At 36.0% G+C, this 22,729-nt stretch overlaps 1 protein-coding gene across 1 annotated transcript in view; it reads right to left on the bottom strand.

Moving 5' to 3' along the window:
- HELZ (helicase with zinc finger) overlaps nt 1-22,233 on the bottom strand; it is a gene marked incomplete at its 5' end in the record, with an annotated part of 126,445 nt that extends 104,212 nt beyond the window's left edge. The window contains 6 exons of the mRNA XM_030827101.1: nt 5,582-5,849; nt 15,082-15,379; nt 16,353-16,460; nt 16,914-17,112; nt 20,703-20,778; nt 22,158-22,233. Of these exons, the coding sequence (XP_030682961.1) occupies nt 5,582-5,849; nt 15,082-15,379; nt 16,353-16,460; nt 16,914-17,112; nt 20,703-20,778; nt 22,158-22,233 (1,025 nt within the window). The remainder of the gene's footprint in view (nt 1-5,581; nt 5,850-15,081; nt 15,380-16,352; nt 16,461-16,913; nt 17,113-20,702; nt 20,779-22,157) is intronic.
- Nucleotides 22,234-22,729: the final 496 nt, after the last annotated feature.

Below are 22,729 nucleotides of genomic sequence, written 5' to 3'. Positions count from 1 at the left end.
GTGCTAAGAAATAAAATAAAAGTCCTAAGAAATGCAGTTTTTCCCACAGAAAATTCATCACATGTTCAAGTTGCAGACATTACAGACTTCCTAGTAGAGGTTATAGCTACTAATAATTAATTTGTATAAAAGATTAACAGGCTAAAACTAAAATTATGTTAGTAATCTTAAATATTAAAATATGTACTTTTTGAAATTTAGTAACTCAGAAATACCTAAACTAGAAAATATATCCTACAATTAAGAAAGATATTTCTTAATAAGAAGAAAAACCATCTTTCCACTGTTGCATGCTGCATTTTAAAATCAACCTTAAAGTTTACATAATCCCTAACCTTTTAGGGAATGGCAGAATTACAGCCGACTGAATACTCAATAGATTTAAAAAGATACTTCTATGCTAATGAGAAATATGGCTCTATTAACCTTAGCAACAATTCCATCTCTTGAGTGCAACTTTCAAAAAATTTCAAACCTATATAGTGTTTTCATTTCATGTGATTTCTGACTATATGAACAATAAAAATCAAACAAAGTAATAAAACAATCCCTGAGTTTACTAAAGCAGAGTGAGGTGTCACCAATAGAAGCAGCACCCATCTAATGATGAAATGTGCACCCCACACCCATCTAACGATGAAATGTGCACCCCACACTAGGCCTGTCACCAACAGAAGCAGCACCCATCTAACGACGAAATGTGCACCCCACACTAGGCCTGTCACAATAGAAGCAGCACCCATCTAATGATAAAATGTGCACCCCACACTAGGCCTGTCATGCCAGCTGTTAGCACTGAGAAGCCAGGCACGATGACCCGATGAGGCATGCACAGTTTAATGGACACAATAGCTTCAGCTAAAGTACATTTCCTTTGAAAATTTATCTCTTAAAATCAAACAGATTTCACTTCAAAGTAGAATCATTAGTGAACACACACCAACATGTGACTGAGGATAAGAGAAGTAAAACAAATCTCAAAAGAAAAGCATTTTCTAAAACTTAAAATGAAATGTAGTATTATCTTTATCACGTACACACATCTCACACTAAAACAACCTAAGAAGAAATTTCTGGACTGCTTTGAAAAAAATAATCCTTTAAAAAAAAAAAAAAAAGCTAGATTATTTAATCCAGCCTCAAACCAAAATGTATTTTATCTAATCTTGAGAGCCTTTTTTCAATCTACTTTCTAGGAAGAAATGCTAAAATGACCATGTAAAAGGCATTCTGATGGCATCTTGCTCTGTCGCCCAGGCTGGAGCGCACTGGTGCGATCACAGCTCACTGCAGCCTCAAATTCATGGGTTCAAATGATCCTCCTGCCTCAGTCTCTTGCAACCCTTACCATCAAAATGTAAGAAACTAGTATGAAGCCCCTTGATAATACTTTCATGATTAGAAATATTCTGCTTTGGCCAGGCGCGGTAGCTCGCGCCTGTAATCCCAGCACTTTGGTAGGCCGAGGCGGGTGGATCACCTGAGGTCAGGAGTTCAAGACCAGCCCGGCCAACATGGTGAAACCCCATCTCAACCAAAAATACAAAATTAGCTGGGCATGGTGACACTTGCTTGTAATCCCAGCTACTCAGAAGGCTGAGGCAGGAGAATCGCTTGAACCCGGGAGGCGGAGGTTCTGGTGAGCGAGATTGCACCATTGCACTCCAGCCTGGGCAACAAGAGCAAAACTCGATTTAAAAAAAAAAAAGAAAGAAAGAAAAGAAAACAAAAAAAGAAATATTCTGCTTAAACTGTCAAAGTTCACAGAGGACTGATACATTCCAGGACCTTGGGAAATAACCTACTAATTGTGTGGCAGATCTGACCACAATGTCACAAAGAGGCAAACTTCAATGTCTTCAGAACACACTTATTATTGTCAATACATATCCAAGTCATTTAGAGAGACGAGTCTATATAAGCATACCATTGTCCCCTACCTTTACATTGGGTCTCAAACCACAACAAAACATTCTTCATGATTCTAATGGTGACTTGGGTTTGCTCTGATGACTGGTATTGATTGAACAGACAAGCAAAATGGCCCAGTCAGACACACTAGAGCACAGCCCAAAGATGTGCCCAAAGCCAATCTTCAGACTGTTTCTGTATTGCCCTTAACTGACAGTGGATTTTACAAAAACAAAAAAAGAAGAAGAAATGCAACCAGGCCTGTATGAAATTCTCAAAGCCTAAAATATTTATTATCTGACCCTTTACAGAAAAAGTTACTGAGCCCTGCACTACACCATAGCTTAGTAACTGCATAGACAACTCCCCAAAATTTTTAAAAATATATTTTAGTTATTTTATTTATACTTAAGGAATTAACAATCAAATGTAAATTAAATTCAAGGCAACATTAAAATGCATATAAATATTAAGTTTAAAGAGTGAAGAAGAAAACAAAATACTCTTTTAAGCAACATATGAAACTCTGTCAGACTTTTGAAAATCATCACAATCTATGTCTACTTGCTTATAGATGCATTCTGAGAACTCTATCTAATTACTATAGGATCTGTTTCTTTGTATGTGTCCCAATTCTGCACTGCACTTCACTAACATTTATAGGCCTGCCAAATTCAGAAATTTAATTTACCAGCCTTCATATCCAGGGTTACCTTTAGGTGACAGTATCACCAGAAATTCCAGAATTCTCTAGCACAGTAACTACTTGTCACATGTTAGGTAGGTCGCAATAAATTATCAGTTATATCTTGAAGATCCTTCAAAACTCCTGTGTAGTTGTATACAGAACACATCAGTAGTGATCCGGCTGATTTACATTCAGTTTGTAAATAACCCTATTTGAGTCAATAAATATGATATAACTTTAAAGATTAAAAAAACAGAAAGCTCAGAAGTTCCTATAAAAACACTCTACACTATCTTACCACTGCCTTACCACAATCTCTTCTTTTCATACCTAAGGGCTTTTTTACACCATGAGCAGCAAGTGTTGCCACTAATGATGTACCAGTTTCCTTTAAATTTTTTTAATTATAAGAGCAATATGTGGTCATTATAGAACATTTCAAAAGTCTAGAAAACTATTACAACATAAAAATCACCTGTTAGTCCACCAACCAGAACATTTTGCTTTAATTCTTTCCAACATTTTTATACACAAATACATACACGTATGTGTATAGGCATCTATAAAAAATTAGAATGGCAATAAGGTATTATAACTAGCATATTTTCTTCCCTAATATTATATCATGAGCATCATCACTGCATTAAAAATTCTTCAAGAACATAATTTCAAGTTGTATTACATTCAATCATATAGCTATATCATAATTAACTTATTCTTCACTACTCTTTGAAAGACATGTGTCCAAACATCTTTGACTCTGATTATTGCTTATGATCCCCCATAAGTGGAATTTCCACACCAAAAGATTCAAACTTAAGGTCCTTGATACAAACTGCCAAACAGCTCTCCAGATAGATCACACAAACTGGGCCGGGGCGGTGGCTCGTGCCTGTAATCCCAGCACCCTGGGAGGCCAGGGCGGGTGGATCACTTGAGCCCAGGAGTTCCAGATCTTCCCTGGGCAACGTGGCAAAACCCCATCTCTACAAAAACTACAAAATGAAGCCGGTGTGGTGATGCACACCTGCAGTCTCAGCCACTCAACGTCTCCAGTTAGGCTGGAGAGGATCACCCCAGCCCGGGAGATTGAGGCTGCAGTGAGCCAAAACCGTGCCACTGCATTCCAGCCTCAGTGACAGAGTGAGACCCTGTGTCAAAATAGTAGTAATTTTTTTTAAAAAGATCACACCCACTTAGTTTGCCATCAGTGCTAATATTTTTAAGGCCCTCTCATACTGGCTTTGAAAGCCTTTGCAAGGTACTCATAGAGTGTACTTTCAACTATTCAGTTTCTCTCTTTTTTTTTTTTTTTTTTTTTTTGAAACAGGGTCTCTCTTTCTCTCACCCAGGCAGTGATGTAATCACAGCTCACTGAAGCCTAGACCTCCTGGGCTCAAGCGATTCTCCCACCTCAGCCCTCAAGCTGACACACATCATGCCTGATTATTTAACTTTTTGTAGAGATGAGGTCTCACTATGTTGCCCAGGCTGGTCTCAAACTCTTGAGCACAAGCATTCCATCCACCTCAGCCTCCCAAAGTGCTACAATTACAGGTGTGAGCCACCATGCCCAGCCTTAGTTACTTGATCAGTATTTAACCTCTACAGTTTTGTAGGGTTTCTCCTTTTTTTTCCATTCAGACAAGTTTCCGCTTTTAAAATATTATTTTGAATATAATAATATTAAGCTTTTTGGGCTTCACGTGCACATTCTAAAGTAATGGAATGATTTATAAACCTTAATAAAATATTAAACAGATAAAAGTTAATATATAATTTTTTCTGAATTCCTACTATGATACTCAAAAATAGTCTCCAGGATTCTGGTAAGCTATTAAATTCTATTTAATCCCAATATTTATGATTTATCATGGTGTTCATTCCTAAGAAAAAGGAATCCATGATAATATAAATAATATAGATGATATAACCCACTGTCCTTCTTATTTAACAGCCTACAGACACAACTGATAAAAGCCCTTTAAGAGACCATCAATGGGCCAGGATTTAAAGTCTTAGAGTAATGAAAAATATATTCCATCTGACTTTGTAAATTTTATATGTATTTAATTTGAAATTAGGTATTTTCAAAAGTTAGATCATAACTAATCTATAAACAGGGTGACCAAAATATCTCTAAGTTTTCACTTTCTTTTCCTTTCTGAATATACTCTTAATGAGTGTTCAGTATTTATTAATAATACTAATGATAAGGAACCATAAGGCATCCTGGAGAAGAAAAACATGCTGGTTCAGCTGTATTTAAAAGTAAAACTACCTATAAAAATGTATTCAGGCCTCATAATTGTGGTTCAGTTTTTAAGGCTTGTCTCTAGTTTATCTAAAATATATTAATAGAAAACTACTACCAAATACAACTATTTCACTAACATCTTCACTCACTCTAACTTTCTTTTCTGAGATTATTTTTCCTAAAATAATTCAAATAAGCTTTTGATTTAAGCACTTGGTCTTAACCTGTGGCATATGGATAAAATGTAAAATATATTAACGTATTTATAAACTGCTATAAAGCTGTTTTATCAACCTGTTTTCCTGAAAATCAAAATAATTTCATTCTTAAAACAACTTTTCAAAATATGTGGTCTCTTTCAGTTGTTGTATATCTGTTCAACAAATATTCATTCAGTGCTTGCTATGACTACCATTGACTGAAAGCTTCTTAAGAGCAGGAACCACAGATTTATACTCCCGGCATGTGGCAAAGAGCTTGTCCCCTAATAGATGTTTAGTAAGGTCTTACAGAAATGAACTATGTGCTAAATAACAGGGATACCATGGTGAGCATGAGACAGTTCTTGCCTTAAGAAGCTCATATTTCCTTTAAAGATAGAATACAATTATTGAATAACAACCATTTACTACCTGTCTTCACTTAGGCACGCTTTCATTTTAAAGATTAAAAATACCATCCAAAGGGGAGATTTTTTGTTTTAAAGTGTTTCTAAAGTAACTTACTTGCTGATTTCTTTATACTGGGCTATCTCCTCAATATAAAGAAGGTCATGTAACCGTGACTGATAGTTGCTCTTGGTCAATGATTTGTCTAAAACGGACTGGGTAAATAGCTGGTCAGCAGAGAGGGGAATTTGGTATCTGATAAGAAGGCTCTTCTCCAAATCAGTAGTTTCATTAGGTTCAAAATCTATAATAGTCTTAGAGGAAGAATCCCAACGTTTAGCTGTGGTTACTAGCTGCTGTTTTGCATGCATCAGGTATTCGAGATCTAAATGGAAACAAAAAACACATTTATAAAGAAAAAGAACATTAAAATTTTTAAATAACATTAAAATTCTTAAATATATTACATATTTTTGTATGAGAATTGTATATGCTAGAGCTGAAATTCTTAAAAACAAAACAATGCAAATACCCATTGACTATTTCCCTCATATCAAAAAACAAAACAAAACAAAATAACATTAGTATAAATCCATGTTTAGAAAAAAACTTTTTATCAGGCTAGGACATACTAGAAATTATTAACATTTTTAAAATACGGATTAACATTTAGAACTTAACTCTTCAGTCAAAAGAAATTTGAATATGCGTGAAAAAGATATGATAAATTCTTCGTAGGTTTTATCAGATGATAATCACTTTCTCTTCCTACTACCAATACCCATCCCATTATAGAAAGAGAAGATCAAAAACTGTAAAAGGTTAAATCTTTTCTTGTGTGATAAAGCACAATGAAACTACCGTATCTTTAAGTCAACTTACTATAAACAAAAATCTTTTAGAAAATATTAATGTAAAACACTGCTAAGTCCTTATTAAAATGCAGTACAATGCCATTCAAATGTCACTTCCAAAAAATCCAGGTTAGCCTCCATTAAATTACACTGTAAGTAGGGCACAATGTCAAAACAAATGACTGTTCAAGTTCTGACATACCAGGAGAAAAAAAATAGCACAATATCAGCACAAGATGAAATCCATAGTAACATAAACTCTGAGCACTGGGTTGGCTCACTCTATATGTAGTGCATATTACTTTTCTATTGAGTGAAACATACATATACCTAAAAAAGCAAACTTAACCAAAAGAAAAAAAACGTAACCTTACTGATACATTACACCAAGATTTTGACATAACATAAGTGGAAAGACGGTTTCACAACTCAGATTGAAATTTTTGGAAGAAACAATTAAAAGTTAGACAAAGATCAGTCTCCAAAGTACAAATTATCCTAAACTATCTTTGAAATGACAACATGTCTTTTTTAGTGAGAGATTTGGCAACATTTAAATGTTACATATATATTATAAACATGAGCCTAGTCATTCACCAAGATTAATGTCTCAATAGTGGCAAATAGCTTATCCAGATAATCTTAATAATTTCTAACCTTTGCTCCTTGAAAAGGCATTTTTACATGCCAGTTTTATTTCTCAAAGGACAACACAAATACCATTATAACCATCAAATGTGAAGATGGTCTGCTTATTAAAAACTTGCACTTTAAAAATACTCTGGATTGGGGCTGTGCACAGTAGCTCCCGCCTGTAACCCCAACACGTTGGGAGGTCAAGGCAGGAGGATCACTTGAAGTCAGGAGTTCAAGACTAGATTGAACAACATAGTGAGACCCTGTCTCTAAAAAAATATAAAAATAAAAATATATGATAAAATTAACTATCATTAAAAAAAATACTCTGGATTGATGGTCTGTTTTTGCAATAGCCTCACAAGCAGAAGTTTCCTAATGTACACTAGACAGGAGAAATCCTGTCTCTACTGAAAATACAAAAATTGCAGGGCGCAGTGGCTGAAACCTGTAATCCTAGCAGTTTGAGAGGCTGAGGCGGGTGGATTATCTGAGCTCAGGGGTTCAGGACCAGCCTGAGCAACACGGTGAAACCTAGTCTCTACTAAAATACAAAAAATTAGCCGGGCGTGGTGGTGGGCGCCTGTAGTCCCAGCTACTCGGGAGGCTGAGGCTGAAGAATGGCGTGAACCCGGAAGGCGGAGCTTGCAGTGAGCGGAGATTGCGCCACTGCACTCCAGCCTGGGTGACAGAGCGAGACTTCATCTCAAAAAAAAAAAAAAAAATTTAGCCGGGCATGGTGGCGTGTGCATGTAATCCCAGCTACTCAAGAGACTGAGGCAGGAGAATCACTTGAACCCAGGAGGCAGAGGATGCAGTGAGCCAAGATTGCGCCACTGCACTCCAGCCTGGCAACACAGCCAGACTCCGTCTCAAAAAATAAATAAATAAATAAATACTAAACTCTACATAATAGTAAGGAATCTATTTAGTATGTAGTTTTTAAAGGAGGTATAACTACTCTTTGGTGGTGGGGAGATTATATTTCATAATTTTACTTTACATTTCACTTTAATAAAATTAATTCAGACTATGCCTAGATTACTATTATGTTCACATACTTTATTTAAAAAGTCACTAGTTATTCCTAACTCATGTTTAAGTAGCTGAGACAAGAACAAATCTAAAATGACAGAGCTTTCCCTAGAAAATGCTTTTTGAATCACCTACCTAATATACAAACAAAATGCAGAAAGCTTTTCTACTCTGGGTTAACAGCATTCAGGCTTTTGGGGAAAAGTGGCATGAGCAATAGCAGTATTTGTTTTTCTCATTATCTATATAGTATCCTGATTCCCACCTTGATTTTATGAAACTCTTAAATTCTTGTATCAAAATATCACACATACTTCATAAATGTATACAACTATTATGTATCCATAAAAATTAAAAATTAAATGTTAAGTGTCTTTAGCAGGCAGCACAGTAATTTCAAAACAATTCTCCAACAATGCTAAATTTTATTCCATTTGCTTTTTTTAATGACTTTAAACACAATGCAGGGGAAACGAAAACTAGGGGAGCAAAAAGAATCTTGAAAAAAAATCCACACATTCCAGCAACAAAAAGCCTACAAACTACTGATCTAAGTTTTTAACTCAGATGTCAAAAATGAACTATGGCCAGTGACTACTACTAAGGATATGGTATGCAAAACCCATTTCTGTTTCCCTACTTCATCTGAATTTGAGTCAAACTTCCAGCTCCATTCCTCTCACTTGTACAAAGAAACTTACTAAATTGATTTAATGACCCACTTAACTTACAGTGCTTAAAGGTCACCTCGTAAATAGAGGAAGGAGGTGGGTCCCTTATGGGGACACTGGGCATGACTCCTACTGGGGCTCTTTGTCATCTCTACCTACAGCACATGCGTACCTGCTAACACCTCAGCACTCAGGGCAGCCTGAGCCAGTGCATCTTTGGCATGCATTTTCTTCAGCCTAGATTAGGCTAAAGTGAAAAACACTGGAAAGTTGAGAAGTGGCTGGGCGCAGTGGCTCATGCCTGTAATCCCAGCACTTTGGGAGGCCAAGGAAGGCAGATCACCTGAGGTCAGGAGTTCAAGACCAGCCTAGTCAACATGGCGAAACCCCATCTCTACTAAAACCACAAAAAAAAATTAGCCAGGAATGATAGCTCGTGCCTGTAGTCCCAGCTACTCCGGAGGCTGAGGCAGGAGAATTGCTTCAACCCAGGAGGCGGAGGTTGCAGTGAACCAACATTGCACCACTGTACTCCAGCCTGGGTGACAGAGCAAGACTCAGTATCAAAAAAAAAAAAACAAAAAGATGAGAAGTGAGCAGGTTAGGATCAATATTCATAAAACCATTTAGGAATTTAACTTTAACAGTGACTTATTAACCAATTCCTACAATAGTAAATCTCAAAGCAAACCTGACAGAAATTACAGACCTATGGAATGTGTTACCCTGAGATGTGCTAGGCAAAAACTATAAACAGATTTTAATAGAAATCCATGCGAAAAAGTTAAAGATAATTAGAATACACCTAATCTTTTGAAGATAACATAGTCTTTTGAAGGGGTTCCGCTATCAAAAATAGAATTCAAGGTTGAAATAACTACTCTAACACAAGATACATTTCCCAACTTCCCTTGGCCTTCTGACCCTGAGAATAGCAGTGCTTGCATTTCAACCACATCTTTACTATTCTAATAAAGCATCCAAAGGGTGGGTTTGTTTCATCTTGAAGTATATAGTACAGCAGACTTGAAAAATACCTTTAACAGGACCTGGAGGGTAGATAAGAAGAAAATAAGGGGTAGGGAAATAGAGTGTTCTAAGTACCCAGCACAAGGGTTGACATATAAGAGGCAGGCAATAAATGGGTGTTAAATATGGAATTTATTAAAACCTGCTATATTTATCTAGGACTTAGAAAATAAGATGAAATGCTTCCTAATTCCAAAATCAGATACCACACTCTTCCTTAGAAAATATTTTGGTATGTGGCTTTACAAATCTTGACTGCCCAAATTAACAATAAAATAAAATCCCACAGTAATCCCAAACTACTGCTTCAGTGATCCATTTCTATATCCTTTCTTCACCCAAACTGCCACATGGAAGCAAGGTGAATCTCTCTCAGCTTGCCCATGTTAACTGTCCCTATTTCTCTCTCTGAAAGAGGCTAACAAAAAGTTAAAACAGCAGAGTAAGAGCATTAAGAAATACCTCATGCTTTTTACATGCTTCTATTCAGTTTCTTTTATTGACAAACTATTTAAGTCTATGTTTCTATTACTTTTCTGATCACGTAACAGTATGTAGATATATAATATGTTCTTAACTTACCAACAACTTTGGTATTTGGGAATACTTTCTAAGATAGACTAAATTTTAATGCTAATGTTAACATAGATAGCTAGACTCAAACTAGAGAAATAAATGATATCAAGTTTCCATATTTAACTACAAGAGTTCATTTTCAACATGTTGCTTCCAGATATTCAAAACAGAATTCCAAATCAATTTTGCCAAACAAAAATTTTCCATTAATCAAGTTGTGGTGTAAACCATAAGAATGCAGTCTGTTTTCTAAATAGGGGATAACTCACTAGCTTCCTTCCTTTGCAGATGCCTTTGCCACATATTTTTGAAAAGCCTATCCTTAGTCCAAAAGCTTTTTTAGTATATAGTGTCTTTTTCTGAACCTGAATCTCCTCAACAAGGGAAAAAAAAAAACTAGAAAAAGCAAAGCTAAAGTCACTCATATTTCCTAAAGAGTTTTCAGGATTGCCAAAATGACTAGAGAAAAAAATATTTGTTCATGGCCTACAAATAGAAAAGGTCTGGATGCTTTAGGTATAGTGACAGTAATATTTAAAAAAAAAAAAAAAAAGAAACCCAAAACCTATGTTTATTTTCCTCCAATTCAAATTTGAATTAACTAAAGTAGGATTTTTAGTTCAATACTGAACAATGAACTAGAGAAATATAAACATTTGCTATATAACTTGATTTTAAGTTTCAATAAGTAATACACTAACATAACTAAGTTACATGAACATATCAGTTTGACAGACACTGAGAGCCAACGATTAACTGAGCTACACTGTGATTCTCTAAGAGGGAAATAATGCATGCTGCATTTCTAAACTTATTTGTATATGGAATTCTACACCTTAGGTGTTATTATTAATTTTAGTGGAACACAATTTAGAAAATGCTAAGCTAATAGCCTAGCATGGTCCAAATTTATAAACTTATGCAAGAGAAATATGGTTCCAGCATTCATTTAAGGACAAAAACTTGCTTAAAAACAATGAACACCCAATCAAGTGGAAAATGCAATAAATATTTCCCACTGAGAAGGAGTAATCTCTAAAAAAAAGAAACATACTGGCCGGGCACGGTGGCTCATGCCTATAATCTCAGCACTCTAGGAGGCTGAGGTAGAAGGATCACTTGAGCCTAGGACTTCGAGACCAGCCTGAGCAACACAGCGAGACCGTGTCCCTACAAAAAAAGAAAACTTTTTAAATTAGCCAGGCATGGTGGTATGCACTGATAGTCTCAACTGCTTAGGAGTCTGAGGTGGGAAGATCACTTGAGCCTATGAGTTCAAGGCTGCAGTGAGCTATAATCGCACCACTGCACTCCAGCCTGGGCAACAGAGCAAGACTCTGTCTCTAAATAAATAAATAGAGATATTTCCCATTCAAATTCCAGTTTCACAGAATCACTAAGTTTCCTTGTGTATGCAAAAGCCAAATTATATTATAATTTATAATATTTTCAAAACTGTATGGAAATATGACAGATCCCAGACCTAATTCAATTCCCAATTGCATTTGGCCAACTTATACCTGGAATGACACTTTTCTCCTAATTCCAGGCCAAGGAAGATCCAATGATGGACTGGCTGAGGCTGAAGATCAAATTACCCAGGCTGTCAGATTGTCACCAATTTAACAAAGTAGTTATCTTGCTCTCAATGTCTCTGAATGTTGTCCACACAAGTATTCCAGGAAAAGATACAAAATAGGACACTGCCATTTTACATTTTTATTGTCTCAGAACATTTTATAAAATTGTAATTTCACATAAACAAATTGTTTGCTCATAAACATATTTTCTGCTGACATGGACTCTCCCATGATAATCAAAAACACTAACTGTAATAGTACTGAGATAAAAGCAAGAAATAAATATTACACTACTTATATTCTGCTTTCATTTCTTTACAATTCTGTTAGGACTCTCCACATAATCACAATGAAACAAATGTAGTCACGCAATAAAAATTTCAAGAATTAACAAAATGGTAAGATATTCAATGACATCAATTTTAAGGGTGGGAAGTTATCAAAGAACTAAAAATTAGCATAAGTCATTATGCTGATGACCAAAAAAAGCCCAATATCATCTAGCTTGCCTAAAACCTAGATCTAAGTTTTCCTTTCCCCAACTTTCAAAATCTTACATAAGAAAATGCATTTTGTAGATTTCATACTGTTTGTTATTTCTCCTTTGTCTTTAAACAAATTTCACTATGTGAAATCATTTTAATGTTTCCAAATTAGTCCAAGAAAATGCTTAAGTTTTTTCAATTATTTTCTATCACATAACTACTTAAACGTAAAATCTTAAAGGAAAAAAGGCAAAGACATCAAACTACAAAGAAGTCACTAAAAAAAGGATATGGTATTATAAAAAAAGAGGAGGATATCCTCATCTGTATAAATCCCCTCTACCACATCTGAATGAAATGTAAAACTTAAAACATTTTCAAACTAATATATTAGAAACATCAGAAAGGAGACTCTTTGTTTCTTCCAGCTACCAGGCTCAAAACATCAATCATCTTGGAAAACTACGCTTTCAATTCCTACAATGTGTTCTGTTGCCAAGATCTGCAGGCACTGTGGCCTCAAGGGCTCTCTGCTTTTTAAGTCCTCTGCTTGCACCCTAGTCTGAGTCCTCATTTTAAAAAACAAAAACAAAGAAACAAAAAAAACCCAATTCTTCTCTTTTCCTACTTTCTTCCTTTTGTGTATAAGCCAGAAATTATCCTAATCAAGGCTAATTATAAACATAGTAGCTACTATTAACTAAACATGTACTACAAGCCAGATGTCATACGAGGCTTCAGGTTCTCACAATGATCCATGACAGATATTACTAGCCCCATTTTACAGATGTTTCCCCGTGAAGGCCAGAGAAGTTGAGTACTCTGCCCAGGCTCACACAGGCAATAAGTCGAAAATCAGGATTCAAATCCTATTCTATTTGACTCTGATTTTTGTCCACTGCTCTTCTCCAACTAGAAAAGTAACACATATCTGAGGCAGAAGTAGTCAAAGTACTTTTACTCTTCTCAAGCCTATGAAAGTGCCCTGGGCTCCTTTTCATCACCACCTTCTCTAATTATCACGTTTTAATAGTATCATTCTTTTACATTTTACTGCATTTAACATTTTATATTATTAATTAAATATTTTATTAACTAATAAGAATTCTTGACAGCACTTACAAACATTTCTATGGGTAAAGGAGTCTGAGTTATAAGCCACTAATCTACAAGCAAATTTCTAAAATACAACCTACATGTAAGCCAAGAACATCCTTTACAGTTATATTTGAGAGTAGGAAATGTTATGTTGGTCTCTCTTTATGACTTAAATCTCTTTATGATTTAAAAAGGATGCTGCTTAGTGGTTCTCAAGGTCTGGTCTCTAAAAGCAACTTACTAGTTCAGGGGTAGGCAAACTACAACACAAAAGTCAAATGCAGCCATTGTTTTTGAAAATAAAGTTTTATTGGACCACAGTCACACCCATTTGCTTATGCATTGTCTATGGCTGCTTTCTCATTACAACGCAGAGCTGAGTAGTTGCAACGGAGATCACCTGACCTGCAACACCTAAAATATTAACTGTCTGGCCCTCTGCGGAAAGAATTTGCCAAATACTATGCTAATGTATATAAGCCAAATACTTCGTTTTTATTTTATCAACTACCATATCTACTTAGCTATGGAAATCAATTTATTCTGATTCCAAAGAGTACTGAAAAGATGACAAAAATACATACTACAGAATAAAAACAAGTAAAAGGGATCAAAGTCACTGGGAAACAAAGGTAAAGTTAAGTCTGGGTAATATTAGCACACATAGAAGAAGATGTCATCTAACTGTTAAATTTGGGTACCATCGTTGTTTCAACCTTACTAGCAGCTAAAGTAAAGAGGAAGACAGACCAATTTCACCTTTTCACTATGTGAAAAAAAAATAAAATTCTAGCATTCGCTCATGAGAAAAACTACTTCTAGGTTCTCATGAATGGGACATTATGGTACATAGTAAAAAACGTCCTCCACAATATGGTTAGTTATAGTCAATACAAAAGCAAGCTTCATACAGCTCTGCTTTTTGAAGTGTTTGTTAAATAAATAGTTTTTGTTAAATAGAATAAAACACCTATAAATCCAACCAAGAGCAAAGGAAATGTGGGCTAACATGCCCTTTCTTTGTCCTGTTGGATCTTGGCATAAAATTTAGATATAGGCAATAAATTGACAATGTACAAAGTAATTCCTTATGTCATGCTTACATGTTGAAACCAGGGACCTCTTCCCAAAAACAAAGAGCAGATTTGATTAAAGGCACCTTGGCCTCCTTAACACTAGTGGATGCACAAAATGATTTATGAAGGCTTATTATACTCAAGACTTTTCATTCAGAAATAATGTACTAACATCAGCAAAGTTAACTAGTCAATAGGATATGAAAATAAACATTGTAGGTATATACACAATTACCATTAAAATGATATTCTACCCAAACTAATATTGAAAGATATTACTGTGCTAAAACCATCTTACTGTGAAATGAAACTGGTAGACCAAAACAGGTCTGATCATCTACTCATACAAGTTTGGCAAACCTCAAAGTTCAAGCTTTACCTGGTGGCTCTATGAAGAAATCAGGGCACAGTGTGAATCATTATAAGCCCATTACACAGTAAATGAGTCAATTAATTTGGGATTTTTTTCTTTATTATTATTCTCTTCCTATCCATGGAATATATTCAGGGGCCAATACATATCTTTGAATGTTGCTTTTTAACACATTGTATCAGGGGAAAAAAGTCTAAATATTACCTTCTGTAGAAGCTGCATCAATCATTACTCTTTGCATGAGTACTGGTTCCAATCCAAAGTCGAAAACTATGGTTTGGCGAAAAGTTCCAAATATTTCTGTGTTAAATGCTATCCCGACTTTATACACGTAATGATCTAATCCATTTTGGGCCATCTTTCCTCCTATCCATTCTTGACAGTTTTCTGGGACTTCTTGTGATACCTGGGTAGTACTATCTCCGGCAGATATTGCAATGATACTAAAATGAGGACGATGAGCATCATAAAGCAATGCTACACGATACAGCATTCTTGCAGGCTACAAGGAAGTTAAAATAATTCATTGAGTACAAGGGGGTGAAAAATCCAATTGTAATTGGGCTCTTCAATGAAAATATTTCCATAAGGGACTTTTACTTCCCCAAGCTTCTAAGATACTATAGCCATTTAAGAAAAAAATCAGAATGGTTTTTTAAAAATCAGTTGTTAGAATTATTTATTTATGCTATATCGCTAGCCTCCCTTCTCTTCCTGTGACACGTTTATTTTTCATTGTGGCAAAAGCTATCACCCTATATAACCATCAACCTTCAAACTTTCCATACTCTTCGCCTACAAAAGTTTCATGTAGCCTCAAGTAGGAAGCCTTCATAAGAGGGCAGTTACCTCTGAAAGCACTGGATTGGGTTCAAGGCTGAAGCTAACTGTTCTTAGATTTTTCATCTCCAGATACAGAAAGTACAGCGGAAGAAATGCCACGAAAAAGACAAAAACTTTTCCACTGAGCATACTCACAGAAACTTTTTACTTTGCTTCAATCTTAAACTTTGACTACTATAATTTAAGACGGGAAGCACTGCAGAAAATGCCCCATATTAAAAACCCATTATCACAGAATTTGTGACTTCATCATATCAAATATAAAAACAAGTTGTTATGGTTTAAAAATCTCAGAACTACTAGATTAAACAATTTTTAAGTAGTTAATTACAAGCCATGAACCCCATCCTATGTCCCAAGTTTAGAAGACAATATGTCAAAGATCTCTTTACCAAATAAATAAATATGAAAGCACCCTAAATATCTACAAAGATCTCATCTAAAAGTATTTTTAAAATTGTACTTTTAACGATCAAAGTACAGAAATATAGTTTAGTACAATATAGAACCTATATATAATGTACTTAGATTAAAATATTTTCAATATTCTTTAACACAGAGATTCAAAGGTCAAAAAAAAGTTGAGAAAATTAAACACAACTTATATGCTTTAACTAGCACAAAATTCATACCTTACAGGTGAGAGCAAAGGTCCATGTCTGGTGGGATTTTTTGGTGCTGACAGTAACTGACAGGTCAGGATTGTGCTCTACCTTTACTCCTTCTATACATTCACTAAGCTGAAAACAGACAGCAATTTATGTTATGTTTTTATTGCTAAGGGCACGAACAAAATCTTTTAGCATGAAAAAATGTCAACAGTTAAGATGATGATGGAACTGTTTACAGAGCAAAGTATTTTATACCTTCATTTTCAGTAATTTTGATAAGAACAAAATATAGTAAAGCTAAAATGAGAGAAAAAAATTAACCACCACCACAAAAATGGCACTCAAAAACTGCCTGAATGAAGGTAATTAATACAGTACAGGCAAATCTCCAAACAAATGGCTTAGTTCTGCTCTTCATTTTAACAAATGGGTCTACTATAGCTACTAAAAACATCATTCTATCAGAATCAAGTTCTTTGCAAAGAAGATAATGAAATAAACCAAAATAAAGCACATAATAAAGTCAAGACTCAAGTTCATTGTTTAAGACAAACAAAAAATAATGTAGCTTATTTTCCTCACCACTTTCTCAGGAGACAATGAATTCATCCACTTTTCTATCAAGGTTTCCATGTAACTGCCTGAGAGCTGTTTATTCTCATTTTGCTGTTTCAATTTTATCAGCCGTGAAGCGTATCTTTTCTGCCATTCTGCTAGTTCTTCCTGGGAATGTGCTGAAGTACACTGGGCACCATACCTACAGATTCCTTGCTCTAAAAATCTAAGTAGAATAGGAAAGACTGTTTTATCATATACTTTGTTGAACCATTTAAAAATAAACTCCCAGCATTTGCCCTCCGATTCTTCAGTAAGAAAAACAAAACTTCATGTGCTGAAAGGCCACGTTTATCGTACTGTCTTGTACAAAGGAGGGAGAAGAGGTTTAGAGAACATTTACAACAGTTAATCAAAACATCAACTCCCCATATTACTCACTGACTTTCTCTGGAATTAGGGGATCCTAAGGCATAGGTATTCATGTCGGCCCTCCAAAAGAGGCACTGAAAAGTAGCTTCCTTGGTCATATAAGGACTCTTACTAGACAATTCCTCTTAGCGTAACTGGGCTTTGTTTTTTGTTTGTTTGTTTGTTTTTTGAGACAGAGTCTCGCTCCATTGCCCAGGCTGGAGTGCAGTGGCGTAATCTCGACTCACTGCAACTTCTGTCTCCGGGGTTCAAGCAATTCTCTGCCTCAGCCTCCCAGGTAGCTGGGATTAAAGGCGCCCACCACCACACCCAGCTAGTTTTTGTATTTTTAGTAGAGACAGGGTTTCATCATCTTCGCCAGGCTGGTCTTGAACTCCTGACTTCGTGATCCACCCGCCTCGGCCTCCCAAAGTGCTGGGATTATAGGCATGAGCCACCACGCCCAGCCAGAGTAGGATTTTTTTAAAGCAACACTGACATCAAGTGGATTTGCTGCTCACACACAGGTATACCCTACTTCCCAAAATGATAAGGACCTTAAAAAAATGTTCTATATATGGGAATTTCATTCTGAAAAAACAGTTAGCATATGACTAATTACCATTTTAAGGCTGTTACTTTTCACCTTTAAACATAGTGATTTTACTCTTTTCTACATTACTATTACCTATATTTCACTGAAAATATATTAACTTGCTTGAAGCTTTAAATAAATTTAGAATAAAAGTTTTATATTACAGAGTCACAAATTTATTCAACAGTCATGTTAAATTCAAGGGAATAAATTATAGATGTTCATTTTAAAGGCTACAGAGTCAATGACTTCTCAACGTTTACAACTTGGAAAATTCAACTGACGATTCAGTGATCAAAAACAAATAAAAATAAAATACTCTGATAATTTTTTTTTTTTTTTTTGAGATAGAGTCTTGCTCTGTTGCCCAGGCTGGAGTGCAGTGGCACAATCTCGGCTCACTGCAGCCTCTGCCTCCCAGGTTCAAGGGATGCTCCTGCCTCAGCCTTCAGAGTAGCTGGGATTACAGGTGCCTGCCACCACAATGCCTGGCTAGTTTTTGTATTTTTAGTAGAGATGGGGTTGCACCATGGGCCAGGCTGGTCTCAAACTCCTGACCTCAAGTGATCCACCTGCCTTGGCCTCCTGAAGAGCTGGGATTACAGGCATGAGTCACCATGTCCGGCCCTGATCATTAACTTTTTAAAAAATTTTAAATACCCTGCAAAATTATAGGCAAAGCCAGTTTTTAAATAAAAATAATAAAAACATTGATAAAAGACCTTCTGAGAAAAAATGAAAATTAAACTAGAAATATAATTAAATGGCCGGGCGCGGTGGGTCACGCCTATAATCCCAGCAATTTGGGAGGCCAAGGAGGGCGGATCACCTGAGGTCGGGAGTTCAAGACCAGCCTGACCAACATGGAGAAACCCTGTCTCTACTAAAAATACAAAATTAGCCAGGGTGGTGGTACATGCCTATAATCCCAGCTACTTGGGAGGCTGAGGCAGGAGAATCACTTGAACACAGGAGGCAGAGGTTGCAGTGAGCCGAGATCATGCCATTGCATTCCAGCCTGGGCAACAACAGCAAACTCTGTCTCAAAAATAAAAATAATACATAATTAAATGTAAATATAATATAAAACTATAAATAGCAAAAAAGAGATGTTATATTACAGACCGTTTTTCAATTGGAAAAAATATGGATAGTAAGAAATAAGAAATGAACGATAGCACAATATAAATTTTCAAATGGTTCACCATATTTGAAAAAATGAGTATATTTAAAACTTTTCCCGATGGTACAACAAAGTACTTGAACTTAAAATTATACTATTTATTAAATTCTCTTACGCTTCTGAAGACACATTTAAAATCATTTTATGCTTCTTTTCAATATGTCTTAATGGGCCAAATCTTTGTCTTTCTATTGTTTGGCTTTAAATTATTTCCCTAAAAAGTGAAAGAGTTATATTCTTATCTGTACTTCAAATCTTCTCATATTTCCTTTTCATAGGATTGTGTTCTGTCTCTTCTACAACATAACACCACTAGGATTTTCAATACTTACACATTAGTTTCCTGACTATTCAACAATCAAAACCATGTAGCAAATTTCCTTCACTATCAAAAGCAATCTAAAGAGGTGGTGAAAATTTATATCTAAAAATCCCACTAGTTACAAGTTCTTACAAAAAGAACCGAAGAGTTTACCATTTTAACTGTAACTTTAATCATTCCTTCCACATTAATAAATAATTATTAAATTTTGAAAGGTTAGCCCTTCAATATGAATTATTCATAAATTCTACATAAGAATTACATGAAGATGATATTTTTCAGATAGGTTAAAACAATTTAACATTTCTTTATCTATTTTATGCTCTACTTTTTACATAAAGTATTGCAACTTCAATCACCACAACCTAAGTAAATTTCACATTAACAAATGGCCATGGCCAGGTGTGGTGGCTCACATCTGTAATCCCAGCATTTTGGGAGGCCAAGGCAGGAGGATCGCTTGAGCTCAGGAGTTCAAAACCAGCCTGGGCAACATGGTGAAACCCCATCTCTACAAAAAAAATACAAAAATCAGCCAGGCTTGGTGGCACACGCCTGTAGTCCCAGCTACTCGGGAGGCTGAGGTGAGAGGATCATTTGAGCCTGGGAGGCAGAGATTGCGGCGAGCTGTGCTCGAGCCACTGCACTCCCAACTGGGCAACAGAGTGAGACTCTGTCTCAAAAAAAAAAAAAAAAAAAAAAAAAAAACAAAAGGACAGAAATCAAGTTCAGCCATAATAAAACAACTGGTATTATAAAAGACCACTGAGGCCGGGCACAGTGGCTCACGCCTGTAATCCCAGCACTTTGGGAGGCCAAAGCGGGCAGATCACAAAATCAGGAGTTCAAGACCAGCCTGGCCAACATAGTGAAACCCTGCCTCTACTAAACATACAAAAAATTAGCCAATGTGGTGGCACACGCCTGTAATCCCAGCTACTCAGGAGGCTGAGGCAGGAGAATCGCTTAAACCCGGGAGGCAGAGGTTGCCGTGAGCCGAGATTGTGCCACTGCATTCCAGCCTGGGCAATAGGGCGAGACTCCATCTCAAAAAAAATAAATAGATAAAAAATAAAAGACTACTGAACAGTCTTAACAACCTGCATTTAGATCATTGTTGTTTAGAATTAAAGGAAGACGACTCATCAATATGGTTTTGACTTCTATTACTTAATGATAATGACCTTTATGGCTTCTGTTTCAAATTGAAAATCAACCATTTTACTCCATTAGATAAGGAAAATTATCTGTCCTTTCAACAAGACATGTCATTGTTTTAAAAAAAAAAAAAAAAATTCACATTACCTTTTACACAAAGTATATTCCTCGCTGCTTGTGATTCCCCTAGGTGGTGGGCGGAAATGCCAACCATTACAAGACCCTAGGGAGTAATTAGGATATAGTCTTATCATTTGAGGCTAGCCAGTAATTCCGATATTTTAATGTGTAAGAAATACTACAATCCCTCCACATACATCATCCCATATGATGTAAAAAGAACATGACATACCTGCCTCTACCAAAAAAGTAATCTACCAATCAACTACATAAAACACAGGAATCACCGAAGAGGCAGTTTCCCAGCAGTTGGTTAAAATCAAGCTGGTGACTCTGACTCTGTCCTAGCAACTGGTGGACAGGTTTCCAGTGCAATCTCTTCCCTAACAACACAAGGCGGGTGGCTGGCATACTTGTCATTTCTTAGGCATGGGATGTTTGTCTATCAGGAATTCCTTCAGGAATGAAAAAAATCATGGTATCCTGGAAGGAAAGCTTACATAACAAATTCCACTACTGCATAGTGAGAAGTTCCACGTTATCACATTATCATCCATGTTCCTTAGGATTTGTCTGACACATGTCACTGTAGAATATAATCCTTTTTTATAATTGAAATAAAGTTCAAAAAGTTGAATTCTGAGATAGGAGCTAAAAACGCAGTATTTACTTACTTGTGAATACAGTGAGCTTTGATTTGTTTGGATAAGAGTTTCCAAATAAACCAGGGAAAATAAGGATAATGAGAAAAAAAGGCTAAAGCTTTATAGAGATTGAGCAGCAACAAGTTTCAAGGAACTTATAGCCATTTTCTACTCCCTCACAAGTCACTATGCCCCCCAGAAAAGGAAAAGAAAGATATTCAGCCAGGTTGAGTTTAAAGCTGTGCTTCATCTCTTACTAGCTGTGTGACTTTGGGGCAATTCATAAACCTTAATGTCAGTTTCATCACCTGTCAAAAAGATGAAGAAGGACTCTAAGAAGTCAGTACATGTTTTGTGAAAGCCACTGCCCATAGTACACAGCATTCAGCAGGCACTCAATGAATGTTCATCTTTTCCCTTTCCTCTGGTGAGAGGAGAGGAGAGATCACAGAGTTTCATTAGGGCAGGAACAACTCAGCTTACAGATCGAAACTTCCAAAAAGTAATAACTGTACTAGCTTAGGACAGAGAGAGAAGAGAAGTCTTCCCTCTATAGCTTGTTAAGAATGATGTTTAAATTTAGTCCTACATGGAGGCAAGAAAATAAACTAGATGACCTCTGAAGTTACCTCCTACCTCCATTACTCCATTATTCTATGAAAAGGTGCCAGGGAGAAAACCGCTTTCATCTACACCTACTTCTTAAAATTAAAATCTTATATTCTCTCCTACATCTCCACTTATATGTACTGTAACTCAGTAAATTTTCTCCCAATAATTAATAAAAGCAAAGCCTTTATTCACAGCTACCAGAAGTTACACAGCATTTGGCACTTACCCTCATCTAAGTCTTCCACGTGATATCCAGAGAGGGCGTTACTAGTTGCTGTCTGCAATTTTCCAAATGAAAGAATTTTTTAAATAAGAATAACGTTGATGCTGAACTAAACTTGAACATTTTCAACATTAAAACAAAGGTGAAGTTGGAATACTCAAATTTTTAATAACACTAATATGTTGCCAATGATTTTTGTCTTTTTCTATGTTAAACTATAATTAAATATGGAAAACATGTATTTGTGAGGCTCTCATTAAGGAAGCTGATATAGAGACCTGCTACATAGAAATTAGCTGGCAGCAGAAGAGAAGTCCAAGTCCCCAGTCCTGAACCTCACAGGGTAGCACCTTCCATCCATTTATTCACTTTACTCTCCTTTTCATAACACCTAGAAAATGTCTGATTACAGAGGTTCCTTTTCCCTTTTTTTTTTTTTTTTTTTGAGACAAAGTCTTGCTCTTTCACCAGGCTGGAGTGAAGTGGCGCAATCTCAGCTCACTGCAACCTCCACCCCCCAGGTTCAAGCGATTCTCCTGCCTCAACCTCCTGAGTAGCTGGGATTACAGATGCCC

Source organism: Nomascus leucogenys, chromosome 14 (assembly GCF_006542625.1).
Source record: "Nomascus leucogenys isolate Asia chromosome 14, Asia_NLE_v1, whole genome shotgun sequence".
Lineage (NCBI taxonomy): Eukaryota > Metazoa > Chordata > Mammalia > Primates > Hylobatidae > Nomascus > Nomascus leucogenys.
Note: the sequence above shows the minus strand (reverse complement) of the source record. Positions and strands in the feature narration are given on the sequence as shown.